At 45.3% G+C, this 21,415-nt stretch overlaps 1 protein-coding gene across 1 annotated transcript in view; it reads right to left on the reverse strand.

Annotated features, from left to right (window-relative positions):
* Positions 1-21,415, reverse strand: part of LOC311102112 (protein phosphatase 1L-like) — a 60,083-nt gene that overhangs the window by 14,589 nt on the left and 24,079 nt on the right. The window contains exon 2 of the mRNA XM_084143343.1: positions 6,314-6,515. Within this exon, the coding sequence (XP_083999469.1) occupies positions 6,314-6,515 (202 nt within the window). The remainder of the gene's footprint in view (positions 1-6,313; positions 6,516-21,415) is intronic.

Below are 21,415 nucleotides of genomic sequence, written 5' to 3' on the forward strand. Positions count from 1 at the left end.
TTGGCACACCTGTATTTGGGGAGTTTCTCCCATTCTTCTCTGCAGATCCTGTCAAGCTCTGTCATGTTGGATTGGGAACGTTGTTGCACAGCTATTCTCAGGTTTCTCCCGAGATGTTTGATCAGGTTCAAGTCCGGGCTCTGGCTGGGCCACTCAAGGACATTCAGAGACTTGTCCCGAAGCCACTCCTGCGTTGTCTTGGCTGTGTGCTTAGGGTCGTTGTCCTGTTGGAAGGTGAACCTTCGGCTCAGTCTGAGATCCTGAGAGCTCTGGAGCAGGTTTTCGTCAAGGACCTCTCTGTACTTTGCTCCGTTCATCTTTGTCTTGATCCTGACTAGTTTTCCAGTCCCTGCAGAAATTATTTGGTACCCTTCCCCAGATATGTGCCTCGACACAATCCTGTCTCGGAGGTCTACGGCCAATTCCTTCAACCTCATGGCTTGGTTTTTGCTCTGACATGCACTGTCAACTGTGGGACCTTCTATAGACAGGTGTGTGCCTTTCCAAATCATGTCCAATCAATTGAATTTACCACAGGTGGACTCCAAATCAAGTTGTAGAAACATCAAGGATGATCAATGGAAACAGAATGCACCCGAGCTCAATTTCGAGTCTCATAGCAAGGGGTCTGAATACTTATGTAAATACGTTTTTATTTGTAATACATTTTCAAACATTTCTAAAAACCTGTTTTCGCTTTGTCATTATGGGGTATTGTGTGTAGATTGATGAGTAAATAAAGTAATTTAATCCATTTTAGAATAAGGCTGTAACGTAACAAAATGTAGAAAAAGTGAAGGGGTCTGAATACTTCCCGAATGCACACCCCTTGACTTTTTCCACATTTTGTTGTGTTACAGCCTGATTTTAAAATGGATTAAATTGAGATTTCTTGTCACTGGCCTACACACAATACACAATAATGTCAAAGTTGAAATATGTTTTTAAACATTTTTACAAATTATTTAAAAACAAAAAGCTGAAATGTCTTGAGTCAGTACGTATTCAACCCCTTTTATAGCAAACCTAAATAAGTCCAGGAACACAATTTGCTTAATAAGTTGCATGGACTCACTCTGTGTGCAATAATAGCGTTTAACATGATTTTTGATTGACTACCTCATCTCTGTACCCTACACATACAATTATCTGTTAGGTCCCGCAGTGAATTTCAAACAGATTCAACCACAAAGACCTGGGAGGTTTTCCAATGCCTCGCAAAGAAGGGCATCAATTGGTAGATATAAAAAATAAATAAAATAAAAAGCAGACATTGAATATCCCTTTGAGCATGGTGAAGTTATTAATTACACTTCAGATGGGGCATCAATACACCCAGTCACTACAAAGACACAGGCGTCCTTCCTAACTCAGTTGCCGGAGAGGAAGGAAACCGCTCAGGGATTTCACCATGAGGCCAATGGTGACTTTAAAACAGTTACAGAGTTTAATGGTTGTGATAGGAGAAAACTGAGGATGGATCAACAACATTGTAAACTCAGCAAAAAAAGAAACGTCCTCTCACTGTCAACTGCGTTTATTTTTAGCAAACTTAACATGTGTAAATATTTGTATGAACATAACAAGATTCAACAACTGAGACATAAACTGAACAAGTTCCACAGAAATTGAATAATGTGTCCCCGAACAAAGGGGGGTCAAAATAAAAAGTAACAGTCAGTATCTTGTGTGGCCACCAGCTGCATTAAGTACTGCAGTACATCTCCTCCTCATGGACTGCACCAGATTTGCCAGTTCTTGGTGTGAGACATTAGCCCACTCTTCCACCAAGGCACCTGCAAGTTCCCAGACATTTCTGGGGGGAATGGCCCTAGCCCTCACAGGTCCCAGACGTGCTCAATGGGATTGTGATCAGGGCTCTTCGCTGGCCATGGCAGAACACTGACATTACTGTCTTGCAGGAAATCACGCACAGAACGAGCAGTATGGCTGGTGGCATTGTCGTGGTGGAGGGTCATGTCAGGATGAGCCTGCAGGAAGGGTACCACATGAGGGAGGAGGATGTCTTCCCTGTAACGCACAGCATTGAGATTGCCTGCAATGACAACAAGCTCAGTCCGATGATGCTGTGACACACCGCCCCAGACCATGACGGACCCTCCACCTCCAAATCGATCCCGCTCCAGAGTACAGGCCTCGGTGTAATGCTCATTCCTTCGACGATAAACGCGAATCCGACCATCACCCCTGGTGAGACAAAACCGCGACTCGTCAGTGAAGAGCACTTTTTGCCAGTCCTGTCTGGTCCAGAGACAGTGGGTTTGTGCCCATAGGCGACGTTGTTGCTGTTGATGTCTGTGGGGACCTGCCTTACAACAGGCCTACAAGCCCTCAGTCCAGCCTCTCTCAGCCTATTGCGGACAGTCTGAGCACTGATGGAGGTATTGTGCGTTCCTCGTGTAACTCGGGCAGTTGTTGTTGCCGTCCTGTACCTGTCCCGCAGGTGTGATGTTCGGATGTACCGATCCTGTGCAGGTGTTGTTACACGTGGTCTGCCACTGCAAGGACGATCAGCTGTCCGTCCTATCTCCCTGTAGCGCTGTCTTAGGCGTCTCACAGTACGGACATTGCAATTTATTGCCCTGGCCACGTCTGCAGTCCTCATGCCTCCTTACAGCATGCCCAAGGCACGTTCACGCAGATGAGCAGGGACCCTGGGCATCTTTCATTTGGTGTTTTTCAGAGTCAGTAGAAAGGCCTCTTCAGTGTCCTAAGTTTTCATAACTGTGACCTTAATTGCCTACCGTCTGTAAGCTGTTAGTGTCTTAACAACCATTCCACAGGTGCATGTTCATTAATTGTTTATGGTTCATTGAACAAGCATGGGAAACAGTGTTTAAACCCTTTACAATGAAGATCTGTGAAGTTATTTGGATTTTTATTAATTATCTTTGAAAGACAGGGCCCTGAAAAAGGGACGTTTCTTTTTTTGCTGAGTTTAGTTACTCCACAATACTAACCTAATTGACAGAGTGAAAAGAAGGAAGCCTGTTCATAATAAAAATATGCCAAAACATGCATCCTGTTTGCAACAAGGTATTAAAGTAAAACTGCAAAAAATGTGGCAAAGAAATGAACTTACTGTTCTGAATACAAAGCGTTGTTTGAAGCACATTCAACACAACTTATCACTGAGTACCACTCCTCATATTTCTAAGCATGGTGGTGGCTGCATCATGTTATGGGTATGCTTGTCATTGGCAAGGACTAGAGAGTTTTTTAGGATAAAAAAGGAACGTAATGGAGCTAAGCACGGGCAAAATCCTAGAGGAAAACCGGATTCAGTCTGCTTTCCACCAGAAACTGGGAGATGAATACATCTTTCAGCAGGACAATAACCTAAAACAAGGCCAAATCTACACTGGAGTTGCTTACAAAGAAGACAGTGAATGTTGCTGAGTGGCCGAGTTATAGTTCTGACTTAAATCAACTTGAAAATGTATGGCAAGACCTGAAAATGGTTGTCTAGCAATGATCAACAACCAAATTTGACAGAGCATGATGAATTCTGAAAACAATAAATGGACAAATGTTGCACAATCCAGGTGTGGAAAGCGCTTAGAGACTTACCTAGAAAGCTGTAATCGCTGCCAATGTGCTTCTACAAAGTATTGTGAATACGTACAGTTGAAGTCAGAAGTTTACATACACTTAGGTTGGAGTCATTAAAACTTGTTTTTCAACCACTCCACAAATGTCTTGTTAACAAACTATAGTTTTGGCAAGTCGTTTAGGACATCTACTTTGTGCATGACACAAGTAATTTTTCCAACAATTGTTTACAGACCGTTTATTTCACTTATAATTCACTGTATCACAATTCCAGTGGGTCAGAAGTTTACATACACTAAATTGACTGTGCCTTAAAACAGCTTGTAAAATTCCAGAAAATGATGTCATGGCTTTAGAAGCTTCTGATAGGCTAATTGACATAATTTGAGTCAATTGGATGTGTACCTGTGGATGTATTTCAAGGCCTACCTTCAAACTCAGTGCCTCTTTGCTTGACATAATTGGAAAATCAAAAGAAATCATCCAAGACCTCAGAAAAAGAATTGTAGACTTACACAGGTCTGGTTCATCCTTGGGAACAATTTCCAAACACCTGAAGGTACCACGCTCATCTGTACAAACAATAGTACGCAGGTATAAACACCAAGGGACCACGCAGCCGTCATACCACTCAGGAAGGAGACGCGTTCTGTCTCCTAGAGATGAACGTACTTTGGTGCGAAAAGTGCAAATCAATCCCAGAAGAACAGCAAAGGACCTTGTGAAGATGCTGGAGGAAACAGGTACACAAGTATCTATATCCACAGTAAAACAAGTCCTATATCGACTTAACCTGAAAGGCCGCTCAGCAAGTAAGAAGCCACTGCTCCAAAACCACCATAAAAAAGCCAGACTACGGTTTGCAACTGCACATGGGTAAAGATCGTTATTTTTGGAGAAATGTCCTCTGGTCTGATGAAACAAAAATAGAACTGTTTGCCCATAATGACCATCGTTATGTTTGGAGGAAAAAGGGGAAGGCTTGCAAGCCGAAGAACACCATCCCAACCGTGAAGCACGGGGTGGCAGCATCATGCTGTGGGGGTGCTTTGCTGCAGGAGGGACTGGTGCACTTCACAAAATAGATGGCATCATGAGGAAGGAAAATTATGTGGATATATTGAAGCAACATCTCAAGACATCAGTTAGGAAGTTAAAACTTGGTCGCAAATGGGCCTTCCAAATGGACAATGACCCCAAGCATACTTCCAAAGTTGTGGCAAAATGGCTTAAGGACAACAAAGTCAAGGTATGGAGTGGCCATCACAAAGCCCTGACCTCAATCCTATAGAAAATGTGTGGGCAGAACTGAAAAAGCGTGTTTGAGCAAGGAGGCCTACAAACCTGACTCAGTTACACTAGCTCTGTCAGGAGGAATGGGCCAAAATTCACCCAACTTATTGTGGGAAGCTTGTGGAAGTCTACCCGAAACGTTTGACCCAAGTTAAACAATTTAAAGGCAATGCTACCAAATACTAATTGAGTGTATGTAAACTTCTGACCACTGGGAATGTGATGAAAGAAATAAAAGCTGAAATAAATCATTCTCTCTACTATTATTCTGACATTTCACATTCTTAAAATAAAGTGGTGATCCTAACTGACCTAAGACAGGGAATTTTTACTAGGATTAAATGTCAGGAATTGTGAAAAACTGAGTTTAAATGTATTTGGCCAAGGTGTATGTAAACCTCCGACTTCAACTGTATATAAATGAGATTTCTGCATTTCATTTCTAAAAACATGTTCTCTCTTTCACATTATGGCATATTGTGTGTAGATAGGTGAGAAAAAAAATCAATTTAATCGGTTTTGAATTCAGGCTATAACACAACATAATGTGGAATACGTCTAGGGGTATGAATACTTTCTGAAAACACTGTCAAGCCACCTTGAGGAGAGGCAGCTGAGGAGTTGGTTTGGGCACTTTCTTTCTCTCTTCCTTTCTCTACCTCTTTTCTCTCCCTCTTTTCTCTCTGGTAATTGCTACATGTCTGATGAAGATAAAGCTATATTTTAATGGCTGAACAAGCAGCACGGCCGGAGCCTGAGCCCTCTGTAAACGACCGTGAACAACATAGTACAGCAAAGTCAGAAATACCTACCAAGCAGCAAGGGCTCCTAGAAAAACAACAAGTGTAGGAATGGGCAAACCAATGTGAGCAAACATCACACTAGTAATGGGCTCCTTCCTTATAAGAGTCCAAGAGAAATGCATGTCTGCCCCTAACCTACCCCACTCATGTACACAAAACAAACTCATGCATACACTTATGTGCATGCATGCACACACACAAATGCATGTACACACATACGCACTCACACACCCTTGGACCACAGCTATTTATACAGGCTTAATTTCCACTAGCGCTCACTGTCAAAAACACCACAGCTATTTCAACAAACTCTCTGCTCTGTCCCCAAACAAACCATAGCCGTAATTTGTGCATTTTTCAGACAATACTGTTTGAGCATGCAGAAATTAGTGCAATCAATCCAAAACAAAGAATTGTGGTCGCTGTACAACACGGATCTCGAGACTGATGCATCCAACTAACAGTGAAGTCAGTTCTACACATTCTAGCCTATTCATTGTTTTGTAGGCATGGGAAGTTATTTGTAAAAATTGTTAAATTCAGGATTAAGGTATAAATTGTTGCTAGATTAGTCGCTAGAGGCAAATGTCTGCCCACAGATGTGTGGCTGTGACCTTTAACCCCTGGCTGCCCTGCCCTCTGACCTGCTTCGTTGTAGACAGCTGACAGCTTGTCCAGCATGTCCCTGTCCAGAGCCAGGATCTGCTGCTCCAGAATGGAGGGATAGGACCGACCATCGCTGCTCTCATTCTTCTCATCCTTCTCCTTCTCTTTCTCCCGGTCGTAGCTCAGGAGCTGCTGACGCAACGCCTCCGACAGATGGGCCTTGGCAAAGTCAGCCGCCGCCTGGGAGGAGGAGGGAGGGGAGAGAGAGCTACAGTGAGCTGGCTACATGGTGTAAACTGTAATAAATTCTAAACCAAGTGATGTTCACAGCTCTGCCCCGCCACACAGCATCAAACGTGTGTGACTAGAGTGCGGGTGCACACACACTTGGGGGAGAAGACAGAGGCTACAGTAGCGGTGACCTAGCTGTCCTCCGTTCCTTGCTGAAACCCAGATAAAGCAGGAGATAAATAGCCAGGAGGTAAGGAGTGGGAGAAACTGCACCACTAGCCAAACACGCTTCCCCTCCCTCCGCTGTGCTGCGGAATACAGCTGAGCAAGAGAAACTCCTCACTATCCATTTCAGCCAAGCGATAACGGCACTGCACACCCTTTTACGAACAGATATGCAACGCTTCCCGACAAAAATAATGGCTTGTTTCTCTACTCCTTTCCTGAATCAGAGGCAGAGGCAGAGAGAGAGAGATTCAAGCCAAGCTGAGCGAAAACCAAAAGAGAAAGATAGCAGTGTAAGCTAATGAGGCGTTTTTGGCCTGTTATATTGCCTCGCCATGTTTCCATCCACTAGTCTTGTTTCAGCCATGTTGTGGCCTGGCTGACTAACAGGGGGCTTGGCGCTTGTATACGAGGTCAGGGGCCGCAGACAGTGCATGACCTTGTGCCTTATCATTCTGCCTAACATTTCAACTCGCTTCACTTTCTCTCTGACTCCCCCTCACAATCTCTCTGACTGCCCCTCACAATCTCTCTGACTCCCCCTCACAATCTCTATGACTCACTCGCTCCCGCTCGCTCTGTGACTGTCCCTTGCTCGCTGTGTCTGACCCCTTCCCCTCTGTCTGATGTTCCCACAACCCCTCTGTTCGCTGTGCTCGCTTTGGCAGCGAGGCCTATGGGTGGAATATCCGTCTAGGCCTCTTTCTCTGGCCTTTCTCTCTGAGCTGCATGGGGACGTATCTCAGACATTCCTTCCCTCCTGTGGTTACCATAGTGACCGCAGGGATCATAAACAGAGGTCAGAGAGAGAAAGATTATTTTGTCTGGAGGAACTTCATGGGACAGTAATGACCACATTAATAGGTGCTTTAGAACATTGTTATTGTGAATTACAAGGCCTGTCTGGGTTAACAAAGGCGATGTATCCTTTCAGACATCCGAAGAGCAGCTGTGTGTGTGTTTATATATGTGAGTGTGTGTATGAGTGAGTGAACACACAGCCATTAAGCCTGGATAAGCAAAGAAACAACACAGGGATAAGTCTTAGTTATCCTGTTAAGTAACAGGGTGGATGATCAGACACCTGTAAAGAGCTCAGCCTCTGATCCCTGCTCTCCTCTGACCCGTCCTACTCCCACTGCACCCTCTGACCCGTCCTACTCCCACTGCACCCTCTGGCCCGTCCTACTCCCACTGCACCCTCTGGCCCGTCCTACTCCCACTGCACCCTCTGGCCCGTCCTACTCCCACTGCACCCTCTGGCCCGTCCTACTCCCACTGCACCCTCTGGCCCGTCCTACTCCCACTGCACCCTTTGGCCCGTCCTACTCCCACTGCACCCTCTGGCCCGTCCTACTCCCACTGCACCCTCTGGCCCATCCTACTCCCACTGCACCCTCTGGCCCGTCCTACTCCCACTGCACCCTCTGGCCCGTCCTACTCCCACTGCACCCTCTGGCCCGTCCTACTCCCACTGCACCCTCTGGCCCGTCCTACTCCCACTGCACCCTCTGGCCCGTCCTACTCCCACTGCACCCTCTGGCCCGTCCTACTCCCACTGCACCTGCTGACCCATCCTACTTCCACTGCCTGCTGACCCATCCTACTTCCACTGCCTGCTGACCCATCCTACTTCCACTGTCTGCTGACCCGTCCTACTTCCACTGCCTGCTGACCCGTCCTACTTCCACTGCCTGCTGACCCATCCCTACTCCCATTGCCTGCTGACCCATCCTACTTCCACTGCCTGCTGACCCGTCCTACTCCCACTGCCTACAGACCCGTCCTACTCCCACTGCCTGCACACTGATCAACTGTGATCAGCACCACCATACTCCAATACTTTAGACCTACTGGGATACCAACGTTTCTACTATTACCCAGATATTATCAGTTGCCTAAGAAGAAGTATGTTGTGGTGGGGAAACAGATGAAACGGCAGCAGTCATGGTTTTTACACACACACACACACAGGAGAGCGAGACAGAGACAGAGAGACAGACAGAGAAATCAGGGGATGGTAGAAGAGTTTGCGTGACTTATCTGGGCTTTGTTATTTGCTGTGTCCAGTGAGAGGAACAGAGGACTGGGGAGAGAGAAGAATAAAGGGATGACAGAGGTATGGAGAGAGGGATGCTTGAGGGATGCTAAAAGGAGTGTGTGTGTGTGTGATAAGAGTTCTCAGAGCGGTGTTATCTGCTGTGTGTGCACGGCGACTCCAGCAGCCAACCGTTCTGCTGCAGGGACATCTTAATCATTACAGTGACTAACCAGTGTGTGTGCTGACTGGGGGGTTTCAATAGCCACAAACTACATCCTTCTACCACACCGTCCGCTGGCAGTTGGGTTTCAGACTATGTATTCTCAATTATGCTTAACAATACTTAGTTCCTAATTTACTTCCTAACTATTTAGTTTATAACTTTATGTATTCTCAATTACGCTTAACAATATTTAGTTCCTAACATTCTACATGCATGTCTGCGTCAGCTAGAAAGACCCCCTTTTCTCATCACTCATCTTGAAAATACATATATTTGGAAGTCAATCAATCCGCCATCATTGACACAATGGAAAAATTAATGATTTATTATTGAAATATTGAAATAGCATGGGCGACTGAGAAAAACAAAATTGGTACAATTTAAGGCCAAGTGGCAAACCATAATGCGGGTCTGGGCAGATGAGATGTAGCCATTGTTTGTGTGTGTCTGTAAGTTGTTGTTCGTATGTAGAAGTTTGTTTTTGGAATGTAAAAAAATTAAAGGAAAAAGGCAATATTATTTAAAAAAACAGAAAAGACCCCCGTGGACAGCAGTCGCAGAAGGCTCTTAATAACAGCCTACCCTAATGAGCAGAATTACCATGTAGTGGGAGTTGGCCTTGAGGCGATGCTTCACAAAGACAACAAAGCAGCAGATCTAATCACAGGAGAGGCATCTGTCAGCAGAGAGATGGAAAGGCAGCAAACATGCTCTCCTGATGAGATGCATTGTGCACTTACTCTAGTTAGACGCACACACTGTCCACACATCACACAGGGGAGTTTGCCCAGTGCTCTTCAGCAGTGAGTGTGAGGAATGTCAAAGCTTTGCTCTACCAGCAGATTCCCTCTCCCTACACACACCCCTAGCTCCCCTTATATAACCAACCACCCTGAAGACCCTCTCTCCCCAACTGAACACTTTCCAAATCCCCTCCTCACCCTCTCCGCCTCCCATACCATCACCATATACCTCACCCAACCCAAACGCATAACCCCTCCACCCTCATCCAATGATAACAGCCAGATCTCTTTACCATAGGCATCCATCAGACAGTGAGGTTATTAGATCCAGGAAGAGTTATGTACTGTATGTCTCTTCAGGCTGACTGTGGGAGGGAGAGGGGACTGAACAGAACAACAGTAAGGGAGAGGGGACTGAACAGAACGACAGTGAGGGTGAGGGGACTGAACAGAACGACAGTGCGGGAGAGGGGACTGAACAGAACGACAGTGAGGGAGAGGGGACTGAACAGAACGACAGTGAGGGAGAGGGGACTGAACAGCTTCTCTACTGCCAGGTTTAGTGATGGAGTTGGGAGGGGGATGGAGGGGAGTGGGTCTGGGGCAGTTAACTAGCATACCTGAAGTACATCATTAAAATACATTATCTCTCTGTAGTACTCTTTGTACAAACAGAGAGAGAGAAAGAAAGAGAGAGGAGTATAGGGAGCGAGAGGAGTAGAGGGAGTGAGAGGAGTAGAGGGAGGAGTAGAGGGAGGAGTAGAGGGAGCGAGAGGAGTAGAGGGAGGAGTAGAGGGAGGAGTAGAGGGAGCGAGAGGAGTAGAGGGAGGAGTAGAGGGAGGAGTAGAGGGAGCGAGAGGAGTAGAGGGAGCGAGAGGAGTAGAGGGAGTGAGATGAGGGCAGTGGACTAGCTTTACTGAAGTACATCATTAAAAGATATTCTCCATTTGTACAGAGAGCGACAGAGAGACAGAGATATAGCGCGAGAGAGAGAGCGCACTTCAGATATAGTAAGAGTCAAAGGCCTGGCTGACAGAGGATAGAACGCTACAGAGGAAGAGTGTGTCCATCTTTGATTGAACACAGAGTTGTGGGGCCACTCATCTCAGCTCACCTCTAAGCTACCCAGTGCCACTGTTGTCCAACATGAAGGAGTGGAACACAGAAAGGCAGCTGTCCTTTGTTGTAAACTACTGTCAAACTTAACTTGGCAAAACAACAAGTGATTATATATATTTTAAATTTCTAATCTTGGATCATCGATTTTGGATAGACACATCTTCTTGGCTGGAAAAGCCATGATGTTTAACCTCAAAAAGGCCCATGTCTGCCACCACTCCTCACGTACATTTATCTGGCTCCATGACATGAGTGTACTGCAGCTCTATAGGTTGGTTTGCTGCAGAGGTGTAGTATAGCCTACAGTAACTATATCCTTAGCATGACATTGCAGAGGTCTGTCCTTAGCAGTGGAGAGTGCTAGCGTAGCGGTGAGAGCTAATTTAATTAGGCTAGCATCATGTTTGTGTATGTGTCAAAGCTGCGCCAAGTACAGGTCTTAAATTGGTGTGCGAGTGCGTACAGTACCAGTCAAAAGTTTGGACACACCTACTCATTCCAGGGTTTTTCTTTATTTTGACTATTTTCTACATTGTATAATAATAGTGAAGACATCAAAACTATGAAATAACACATATGGAATCATGTAGTAACCAAAAAAGTGTTAAACAAATCAAAATATATTTGAGATTCTTCAAAGTAACCACCCCTTGTCTTGATGACAGCTTTGCACACTCTTGGCATCTCTCAACAAGCTTCACCTGGAATGCTTTTCCAACAGTCTTGAAGGAGTTCCCACATATGCTGAGCACTTGTTGGTTGCTTTTCCTTCACTCAGCGGTCCAACTCACCCCAAATCATCTCAATTGAGTTGAGGTCGGGTGATTGTGGAAGCCAGGTCATCTGAGGCAGCACTCAATCACTCTCCTTCTTGGTAAAATAGCCTTTACACAGCCTGGAGGTGTGTTGGGTCATTGTCCTGTTGAAAAACAAATGATAATCCCACTAAGACCAAACCCGATGGGATGGCGTATCGCTGCATAATGCTGTAGTAGCCATGCTGGTTAAGTGTGCCTTGAATTCTAAATAAATCACTGACAGTGTCACCAGCAAAGCATCCCCACACCATCACACTTCCTCCTCTTCTATGCTTCACCGTGGGTACCACGCATGTGGAGATCATTCATTCACCTACTCTGCGTCTTACAAAGACACGGCGGTTGGAACCAAAAATCTCAAATTTGGACTCATCAGACCAAAAGGACAGATTTCCACCGGTCTAATGTCCATTGCTCGTGTTTCTTGGCCTAAGCAAGTCTCTTCTTCTTACTGGTGTCCTTTATTAGTGGTTTCTTTGCAGCAATTCGACCATGAAGGCCTGATTCACGCAGTCTCCTCTGAACAGTTGATGTTGAGATGTGTCTGTTACTCTGTGAAGCATTTATTTGGGCTGCAATTTCTGAGGCTGGTAAGTCTAATGAGCTTATCCTCTGCAGCAGAGATAACTCTGGGTCTTCCATTCCTGTGGCGGTCCTCATGAGAGCCAGTTTCATCATAGCGCTTGATGGTTTTTGAAACTGCACTTGAACAAACTTTCAAAGTTCTTGACATTTTCCAGATTGACTGACCTTCATGTCTTAAAGTAATGATGGACTGTTGTTTCTCTTTGCTTATTTGAGCTGTTCTTGCCATAATATGGACTTGGTATTTTACCAAATAGGGCTATCTTCTGTATACCACCCCTACCTTGTCACAACACAACTGATTGGCTCAAACACATTAAGGAAAGAAATTCCACAAATAAACTTTTAACATGGCACACCTGTTAATTGAAATGCATTCCAGGTGACTACCTCATGAAGCTGGTTGAGAAAATGCCATGAGTGTGCAAAGCTGTCATCAAGGTAAAGAGTGGCTACTTTGAAGAACCTCAAATATAAAATATATTTTTGATTTGTTTAACACTTTTTTGGTTACTACATGATTCCATGTGTTATTTCATAGTTTATGTCTTCACTATTATTCTACACTGTAGAAAATAGTCAAAATAAAGAAAAACCCTGGAATGAGTAGGTGTGTCCAAACTTTTGACTGGTACTGTATGTGTGAGATGTGGGTGTATGTGTGTGAGAAAGGGAGTGAGAGAGAGGAGGGGGTCATTGTGCCAAATATAGAAGCCATTCAAAACTAATATCCGTGGCAATGCAATAAGTGCCCTACACTTCCCCCCTTTCCTCCCTGTACCCTTAGAGGGCCATGAGCATGAACCATGCAGGAGTTTACTGGTCTACACACACACACACACACACACACACACACACACACACACACACACACACACACACACACACACACACACACACACACACACACACACACACACACACACACACACACACACACACACACACACACACACACACACACACACACACACACACACACACACACACACACACACACACACACACACACACACACACACACACACACACCTGGCTGCAGTTTCCAAAGAATAAAAGAAAAGCACATTGTCTGAAAGTTCCCAACACATCGTCATAGCAAACTGCTGACCTTCTACGATAGCTTATCTATAAAAGCATGTGCTGCTGTTTGAGGTTTTAAATCAGAGTGCAACTGTTCTGTTGACTTTGAAAAGGTCCGGTTCACCCTCACACTGCAAGCACCCCCGTACAGACGCTGACTGACCACAGACAAGCTACAGACTGAACCCTAACCACAACATTCAGTCAGGGCGGTCATGGTCCAGTGGTTAGCCAGTTAACCCCAGTAGGTGCGGTTCTATAGGCAATCCCAGCTCCAGTGTCTGTTACTGGTAGTCATTAGGTGTTGTCCAGCTGCAACAGCTGGCTATGTCTGACCTTCTGAGAATAACTCTCCTCATCCTGGGTCTTTGATCCAGACCGACCTCTGAGGGAGCCAGGGAACAACGCCTCAGGCCTGGAATGTGCCAGTGCTTATACAGTACTACTACTAGACCCATCTGTCAGTAGGACCTGGGGATTAGCACTAACCCCTGTTCTCTCCTTTATGATATATATATATACACACACACACACACACACACACACACACACACACACACACACACACACACACACACACACACACACAGCTGTGGAAAAAATTAAGAGACCACTGCAAATTATTCTTAAATCAGCATCTCTACATGTATGACAGCCATTCCATTCCAGTGTCTGTTGAATTCCAACACAGGCACACCTCATTCTACTGAATTAGGTACTGATTAGGTGATCACATGAACCAAATCTTATTTAACGAGGAAAAGTATAAAAACCACTGCTGTGGTCATCACTATCCTCTTGCAATAGGACCAGCTGGATGGCAAAAACAGTGCTAACAGTACCTCAAAAGTAATATTAATCAAAAAATAACTATTGACCATGCCAAAAGAGTTGAAAAGGAAAGTTTTGAGTGAGGAAAAGAAGGGTTCAATTCTGGCTTTACTGGCAGAGGGATACAGTGAGCGTCACGTTGCTTCCATCCTTAAAATTTCAAAGACGGCGGTTCATAAGAACAAGGTCAAGCAGCAGACATTGGAGACAACAAAGCTACAGACCGACAGAGGGCGAAAACGACTCTCTACTGACCGGGATGACCGCCAACTCATTTGAATGTCACTCAACAACCGTAGGATGACATCAAGTGACCTACAAAAAGAATGGCAAATGGCAGCTGGGGTGAAGTGCACGGCGAGGACGGTTCGAAACAGGCTCCTAGGGGCAGGGCTGAAGTCGTGCAAAGCTTGAAAAAATACCTTCATCAATGAGAAGCAAAGAAGAGCCAGGCTGAGGTTTGCAAAAGACCATAAGGATTGGACCATAGAGGACTGGAGTAAGGTCATCTTCTATGATGAGTCCAATTTTCAGCTTTGCCCAACACCTGGTCGTCTAATGGTTAGACGGAGACCTGGAGAGGCCTACAAGCCACAGTGTCTCGCACCCAATGTGAAATTTGGTGGAGGATCGGTGATGATCTGGGGGTGCTTCAGCAAGGCTGGAATTGTGCAGATTTGTCTTTGTGAAGGACGCATAAATCAAGCCACGTACAAGGTTGTCCTGGAAGAAAACTTGCTTCCTTTTGCTCTGACATTGTTCCCCAACTCTGAGGATTGGTTTTTCCAGCAGGACAATGCGCCATGCCACACAGCCAGGTCAATCAAGGTGTGGATGGAGGACCACCAGATCAAGACCCTGTCATGGCCAGCCCAATCTCCAGACCTGAATCCCATTGAAAACTTCTGGAATGTAATCAAGAGGAAGATGGATGGTTTACAAGCCATCAAACAAAGCCGAGCTGCTTGAATTTTTGCGCCAGGATTGGCATAAAGTCACCCAACATCAATGTGAAAGACTGGTGGAGAGCATGCCAAGACACATGAAAGCTGTGATTGAAAATCAGGGTTATTCCACCAAATATTGATTTCTGAACTCTTCCTAAGTTAAAACATTACTATTGTGTTGTTTAAAAATGAACATGAACTTATTTTCTTTGCATTATTTGAGGTCTGACAACACTGCATCTTTTTTGTTATTTTGACCAGTTGTCATTTTCTGCAAATAAATGTTCTTATTGACAATATTTTTATTTGGAATTTGGGAGAAATGTTGTCAGTAGTTTATAGAATAAAACAAAAATGATATGTTTACCCAAACACACACCTATAAATAGTAAAACCAGAGAAACTGATAATTTTGCAGTGGTCTCTTAATTTTTTCCGCAGCTGTATATGTTTGTGTGCACACGCCCCTAAAGGGGAATCCCACTCAGTTGTTAAAATGAGGGTTGTTAGAGAAGAATGTCTCTGCCTGTCAAAGCCTCGGTCCTAACTAAAACACGCCCTTTAGTGTTTACGTTCAGTTGCCGTTTGTGATGTAGAAAATAGGTGGAATGCCCCTTTAACATAAAGAGTGAAGTGGGAAAGGAGGCGAGGGATGAGAGTAGTGGGAGTAGAGAGCTGAGAAGGGTGGGGGGGGGTGTAAGGAAGGTGAGGGGCAGAAAGAGATGGGGGGGGGTCAGAGTGAGAAGAGCCAGAGATGAGGATGGAAGGGAGCAATATTCATAACAGAGAGAACTCCTGGCAGGTGCTGATAAGGCACACACGGCCCATTCCACCACAGCCATTCTAACGGCAAATCAGATTCATATTCAAATGTAATATTCATATTTCAGAAAAGGAGGACTGAGGATGTGGTAGCCTACACCGTGCTCTGTGACAGAGTGGACTGGGGGTGTGAAATGCTATAATTTCAAAGTGAATGGAGGTTTGAGATGTAAAACCCTGGGCTGTGAAAGTGGAGAGGTGAATAACAACATTAACAGAGGAAGTTTACTGAATGAAGCCCACAGATGAAATGCTCTTCCTCTTATGAGTGGAGTATGTGTGTGTGTTGAAGTGAAGTAAAACCTCAGTATTGACTGTTTTGTGAGATTTGGCGAGGTGCGAGGACGGTGTTGACACACACGCACAAACGTCAAAGCAACCCCTTCAAACCCTTTGATTGACTGTTCTTCCCCACCTTGTGTAATTCCATGTCCCTTGGGCACAATCAAGCTCTATGACATGCAAAAGCCCTCCCCCCAGGGGTCAGTGGCACAGGTGGTTGGCTCTTTTAAATGCCAATAAACTGTCTTTACAGGCAAGGTGACCATCTCCACCTTTAAATCATGACATTCAGGGGAATCAACTTCTCTAAAACAGACACACACATCCCTTCTTCCTCATAAAGAGATGGGAATTATTATGACAGGAACGCACACGCACCCTTCCTACTCAAAGAGAGGTAAATGTTCATTGAGAGTGATTCATATTCAGTGAAAGGAAGGAACCATCCATCCACACACACTTTTTTTTTTCTCACCTTTATTTAACCAGGTAAGCCAGTTGAGAACAAGTTCTCATTTACAACTGCGACCTGGCCAAGATAAAGCAAAGCAGTGCGATAAAAACAACAACACAGAGTTACATATGGGGTAAAACAAAACATAAAGTCAAAAATACAACAGAAAATATATATACAGTGTGTTCAAATGTAGCAAGTTATGGAGGTAAGGCAATAAATAGGCCATAGTGCAAAATAATTACAATTAGTATTAACACTGGAATGATAGATGTGCAAGAGATTATGTGCAAATAGAGATACTGGTGTGCAAATGAGCAAAATAAATAACAATATGGGGATGAGGTAGTTGGGTGGGCTAATTTCAGATGGGCTGTGTACAGGTGCAGTGATCGGTAAGGTGCTCTGACAACTGATGCTTAAAGTTAGTGAGGGAGATAAGAGTCTCCAGCTTCAGAGATTTTTGCAATTTGTTCCAGTCATTGGCAGCAGAGAACTGGAAGGAATGGCGGCCAAAAGAGGTGTTGGCTTTGGGGATGACCAGTGAGATATACCTGCTGGAGCGCATACTACGGGTGGGTGTTGCTATAGTGACCAATGAGCTAAGATAAGGCGGGGATTTGCCTAGCAGTGATTTATAGATGGCCTGGAGCCAGTGGGTTTGGCAACGAATATGTAGTGAGGACCAGCCAACAAGAGCGTACAGGTCACAGTGGTGGGTAGTATATGGGGCTTTGGTGACAAAACGGATGGCACTGTGATAGACTACATCCAATTTGCTGAGTAGAGTGTTGGAAGCTATTTTGTAAATGACATCGCCGAAGTCAAGGATCGGTAGGATAGTCAGTTTTACGAGGGCATGTTTGGCAGCATGAGTGAAGGAGGCTTTGTTGCGAAATAGGAAGCCGATTTAACTTTGGATTGGAGATGCTTAATGTGAGTCTGGAAGGATAGTTTACAGTCTAACCAGACACCTAGGTATTTGTAGTTGTCCACATACTCTAGGTCAGACCCGTCGAGAGTAGTGATTCTAGTCGGGTGGGCGGGTGCCAGCAGCGTTCGATTGAAGAGCATGCATTTAGTTTTACTAATGTTTCAGAGCAGTTGGAGGCTACTGAAGGGGTGTTGTATGGCATTGAAGCTCGTTTGGAGGTTTGTTAACACAGTGTCCAATGAAGGGCCAGATGTATACAAAATGGTGTCTTCTGCATAGAGGTGGATCTGAGAGTCACCAGCAGCAAGAGCGACATCATTGATATACACGGAGAAAAGAGTCGGCCCAAGAATTGAACCCTGTGGCACCCCCATAGAGACTGCCATAGGTCCAGAGAACAGGCCCTCCGATTTGACACATTGAACTCTGAGAAGTAGTTGGTGAACCAGGCGAGGCAGTCATTTGAGAAACCAAGCCTATTTAGTCTGCCAATAAGAATGCGTGGTTGACAGAGTCGAAAGCCTTGGCCAGGTCGATGAAGACGGCTGCACAGTACAGTCTATTATCGATTGCGGTTATAATATCGTTTAGGACCTTGAGCGTGGCACCCATGACCAGCTCGGAAACCGGATTGCATAGCTGAGAAGGTACGGTGGGATTCGAAATGGTCGGTGATCAGTTTGTTAACTTGGCTTTCAAAAGCTTTCGAAAGGCAGGGCAGGATGGATATAGGTCTGTAACAGTTTGGATCTAGAGTGTCACCCCCTTTGAAGAGGGAGATGACCGTGGCAGCTTTCCAATCTCTGGGGATCTCAGACGTTACGAAAGAGAGGTTGAACAGGCTAGTAATAGGGGTTGCGACAATTTCGGCGGCTAGTTTTAGAAAGAAAGGATCCAGATTTTCTAGCCCAGATGATTTGTAGGGGTCCAGATTTTGCAGCTCTTTCAGAACATCAGCTGTCTGAATTTGTGTGAAGGAGAAGCGGGGGGGGGGCATGGGCAAGTTGCAGCTGAGGGTGCAGAGCTGGTGGCTGGGGTAGTGGTAGCCAGGTGGAAAGCATGGCCAGCCGTAGCAAAATGCTTGTTGAAATTCTCGATTATTGTAGATTTATCGGTGGTGATAGTGTTTCCTAGCCTCAGTGCAGTGGGCAGCTGGGAGGAGGTGCTCTTATTCTCCATGGACTTTACAGTGTCCCAAAACTTTTTGGAGTTAGTGCTACAGGATGCACATTTCTGTTTGAAAAAGCTAGCCTTTGCTTTCCTAACTGCTTGTGTATATTGGTTCCTAACTTCCCTGAAAAGTTGCATATCGCGGGGGCTATTTGATGCTAATGCAGTACGCCACAGGATGTTTTTGTGCTGGTCAAGGGCTGTCAAGTCTGAGGAGAACCAGGGGCTATATCTGTTCTTAGTTCTGTATTTTTTGAATGGGGAATGTTTATTTAAGATTGAGAGGAAATTACTTTTAAAGAACAACCAGGCATCCTCTACTGACGGAATGAGATCGATATCCATCCAGGATACCTGGGCCAGGTCAATTAAGAAGGCCTGCTCGCTAAAGTGTTTTAGGGAGCGTTTGACAGTGATAAGGGGTGGTCGTTTGACCGCGGACCCGTTACGGACGCAGGCAATAAGGCAGTGATCGCTGAGATCCTGGTTGAAGACAGCGGAGGTGTATTTAGAGGGTAAGTTAGTCAGGATGATATCTATGAGGGTGCCCATGTTTACGGATTTAGGGTTGTACCTGGTAGGTTCGTTGATAATTTGTGTGAGATTGAGGACATCTAGTTTGGATTGTAGGATGGCCGGGGTGTTAAGCATATCCCAATTTAGGTCACCAAGCAGTACAAACTCTGAGGATAAATGGGGGGCACTCAATTCACATATGGTGTCCAGGGCACAGCTGGGGGCTGAGGGGGGTCTAGCAAGCGGCAACAGTGAGAGACTTATTTCTGGAAAGGTGGATTTTTAGAAGTAGAAGCTCAAACTGTTTGGGCACAGACCTGGATAGTATTATAGAGCTCTGCAGGCTCTCTACAGTAGATTGCAACTCCACCCCCTTTGGCAGTTCTATCTAGACGGAAAATGTTGTAGTTGGGGATGGAAATTTCAGAATTTTTGGTGTCCTTCCTAAGCCAGGATTCAGACACTGCTAGAACATCAGGGTTGGCTGAGTGTGCTAATGCAGTGAATAACTCAAACTTAGGAAGGAGGCTTCTGATGTTAACGTGCAGAAAACCATGGCTTTTACGGTTACAGAAGTCAACAAATGATAGCTCCTGGGGAGTAGGAGTGATACTGGGGGCTGCAGGGCCTGGGTTAGCCTCTACATCACCAGAGGAGGACTAGAATAAGGATACGGCTAAAGGCTTTAATAACTGGTCTTCTAGTGCGTTGGGTACAGAGAATAAAGGGGGCAGATTTCCGGGCGTTGTAGAATAGATTCAGGGCATTATGTACAGACAAGGATATGGAAGGATATGAGTACAGTGGAGGTAAACCTAAGCGTTGGTTAACAATAAAAGAGATAGCATCACTGGAGGCACCGATTGAGCCGGTCTCGGCGTGTATGGGATGGTGGAACAAAGGAACTATTTGAGGCAGTTTGAGAGGGACTTGGGGTTCTACAGTGAAATTGTATAATAAGAACTAACTGGAACAGCAATAGGCAAGGCATATTGACATGGGAGAGAGGCATAAAGCAATCACAGGTGTTATTAGAGAGAGCTAAGACAACAACTGTTAATGGCGATAAAGTTTGGGCTGAGGCTAAACAGAAACAGGACTGGGTACCGTGTAAAGGAACAGTCCAGCAGGTATCAGCTGTGCAGCTGAGTGATCATAAGGTCCAGTGAACAGCAATATGTGAGTCCAAGAGCAGTTCGAATTGGTACTACAGCACAGCGATCAGGAAGCACGGCTGTTGTTTGCGTGTGCTAGAGGGCCGGGGCTAGCAGATGGATCTTCATGGTCATCGCAACGGGAAGCCTGTTGAAACCACAGACGATTACATCGGCAGACCAGTCGTGATGGATCAGCGGGGCTCCGTGTCGACTCTAGGAGGTCCCGTCCGGTTGACAGAGAGGTAGATAGCCGGGAAATATGCCTGACTCAAGGCTAGCTCAAGGCTGATTAGCCAACAACAACGTTCATTTGGTTGCAGCTAGCTAGTTGCAATTATCCAGTGTTAAAGGTCCAGTGATTTAGTGATTCCGGCAGAAAATCTGATAGGTTCTGGGTCGATAACGCGCTGTGCAGACAGTGCAGACTGGCCGATAAAAATCCAGGCTAGAGCTGGCTGGTAGGTAGTGCAGGCCATGGACAATGGTGAAAAACCGCTAACGGTGGCTAATAGCAAGCAGCTAGTTAGCAGGTTAGCTGGCTACTCCCGTCCGGTAGACAGAGAGGTAGATAGCCGGGATATGGGCCTGCTCGAGGCTAGCTCAAGGCTAACTGATGCTGGCTTCGGGGGCAGTGGTGATTAGCCTACTGCATCATCCATTCGGGTTGCGGCTAGCTAGTTCGATCCGGTGTTAAGGTCCAGTGATTCAATTATTCAGGCAGAAAATCCGATGTTCTGGGTGAAAACCGCTAACGGTGGCTAATAGCAAGTAGCTAGTTAGCTAGTTAGCTGGCTGGCTAGTTTCAACTGGAGATTCTAGATAAAGGTGAGTAAATAATAGAATCCATTCTACATTGACTGAGGCGGGTTGCAGGAAAGTATATTTAGTAGAAGGATGAAAAGTGTGATAGGGAAATATATTGTATAAAAATACAAAAAACAGGCTATTTACATGGACAC

This window comes from Coregonus lavaretus (assembly GCF_964263955.1).
Source record: "Coregonus lavaretus genome assembly, chromosome: 26".
NCBI classification, from domain to species: Eukaryota; Metazoa; Chordata; class Actinopteri; order Salmoniformes; family Salmonidae; genus Coregonus; species Coregonus lavaretus.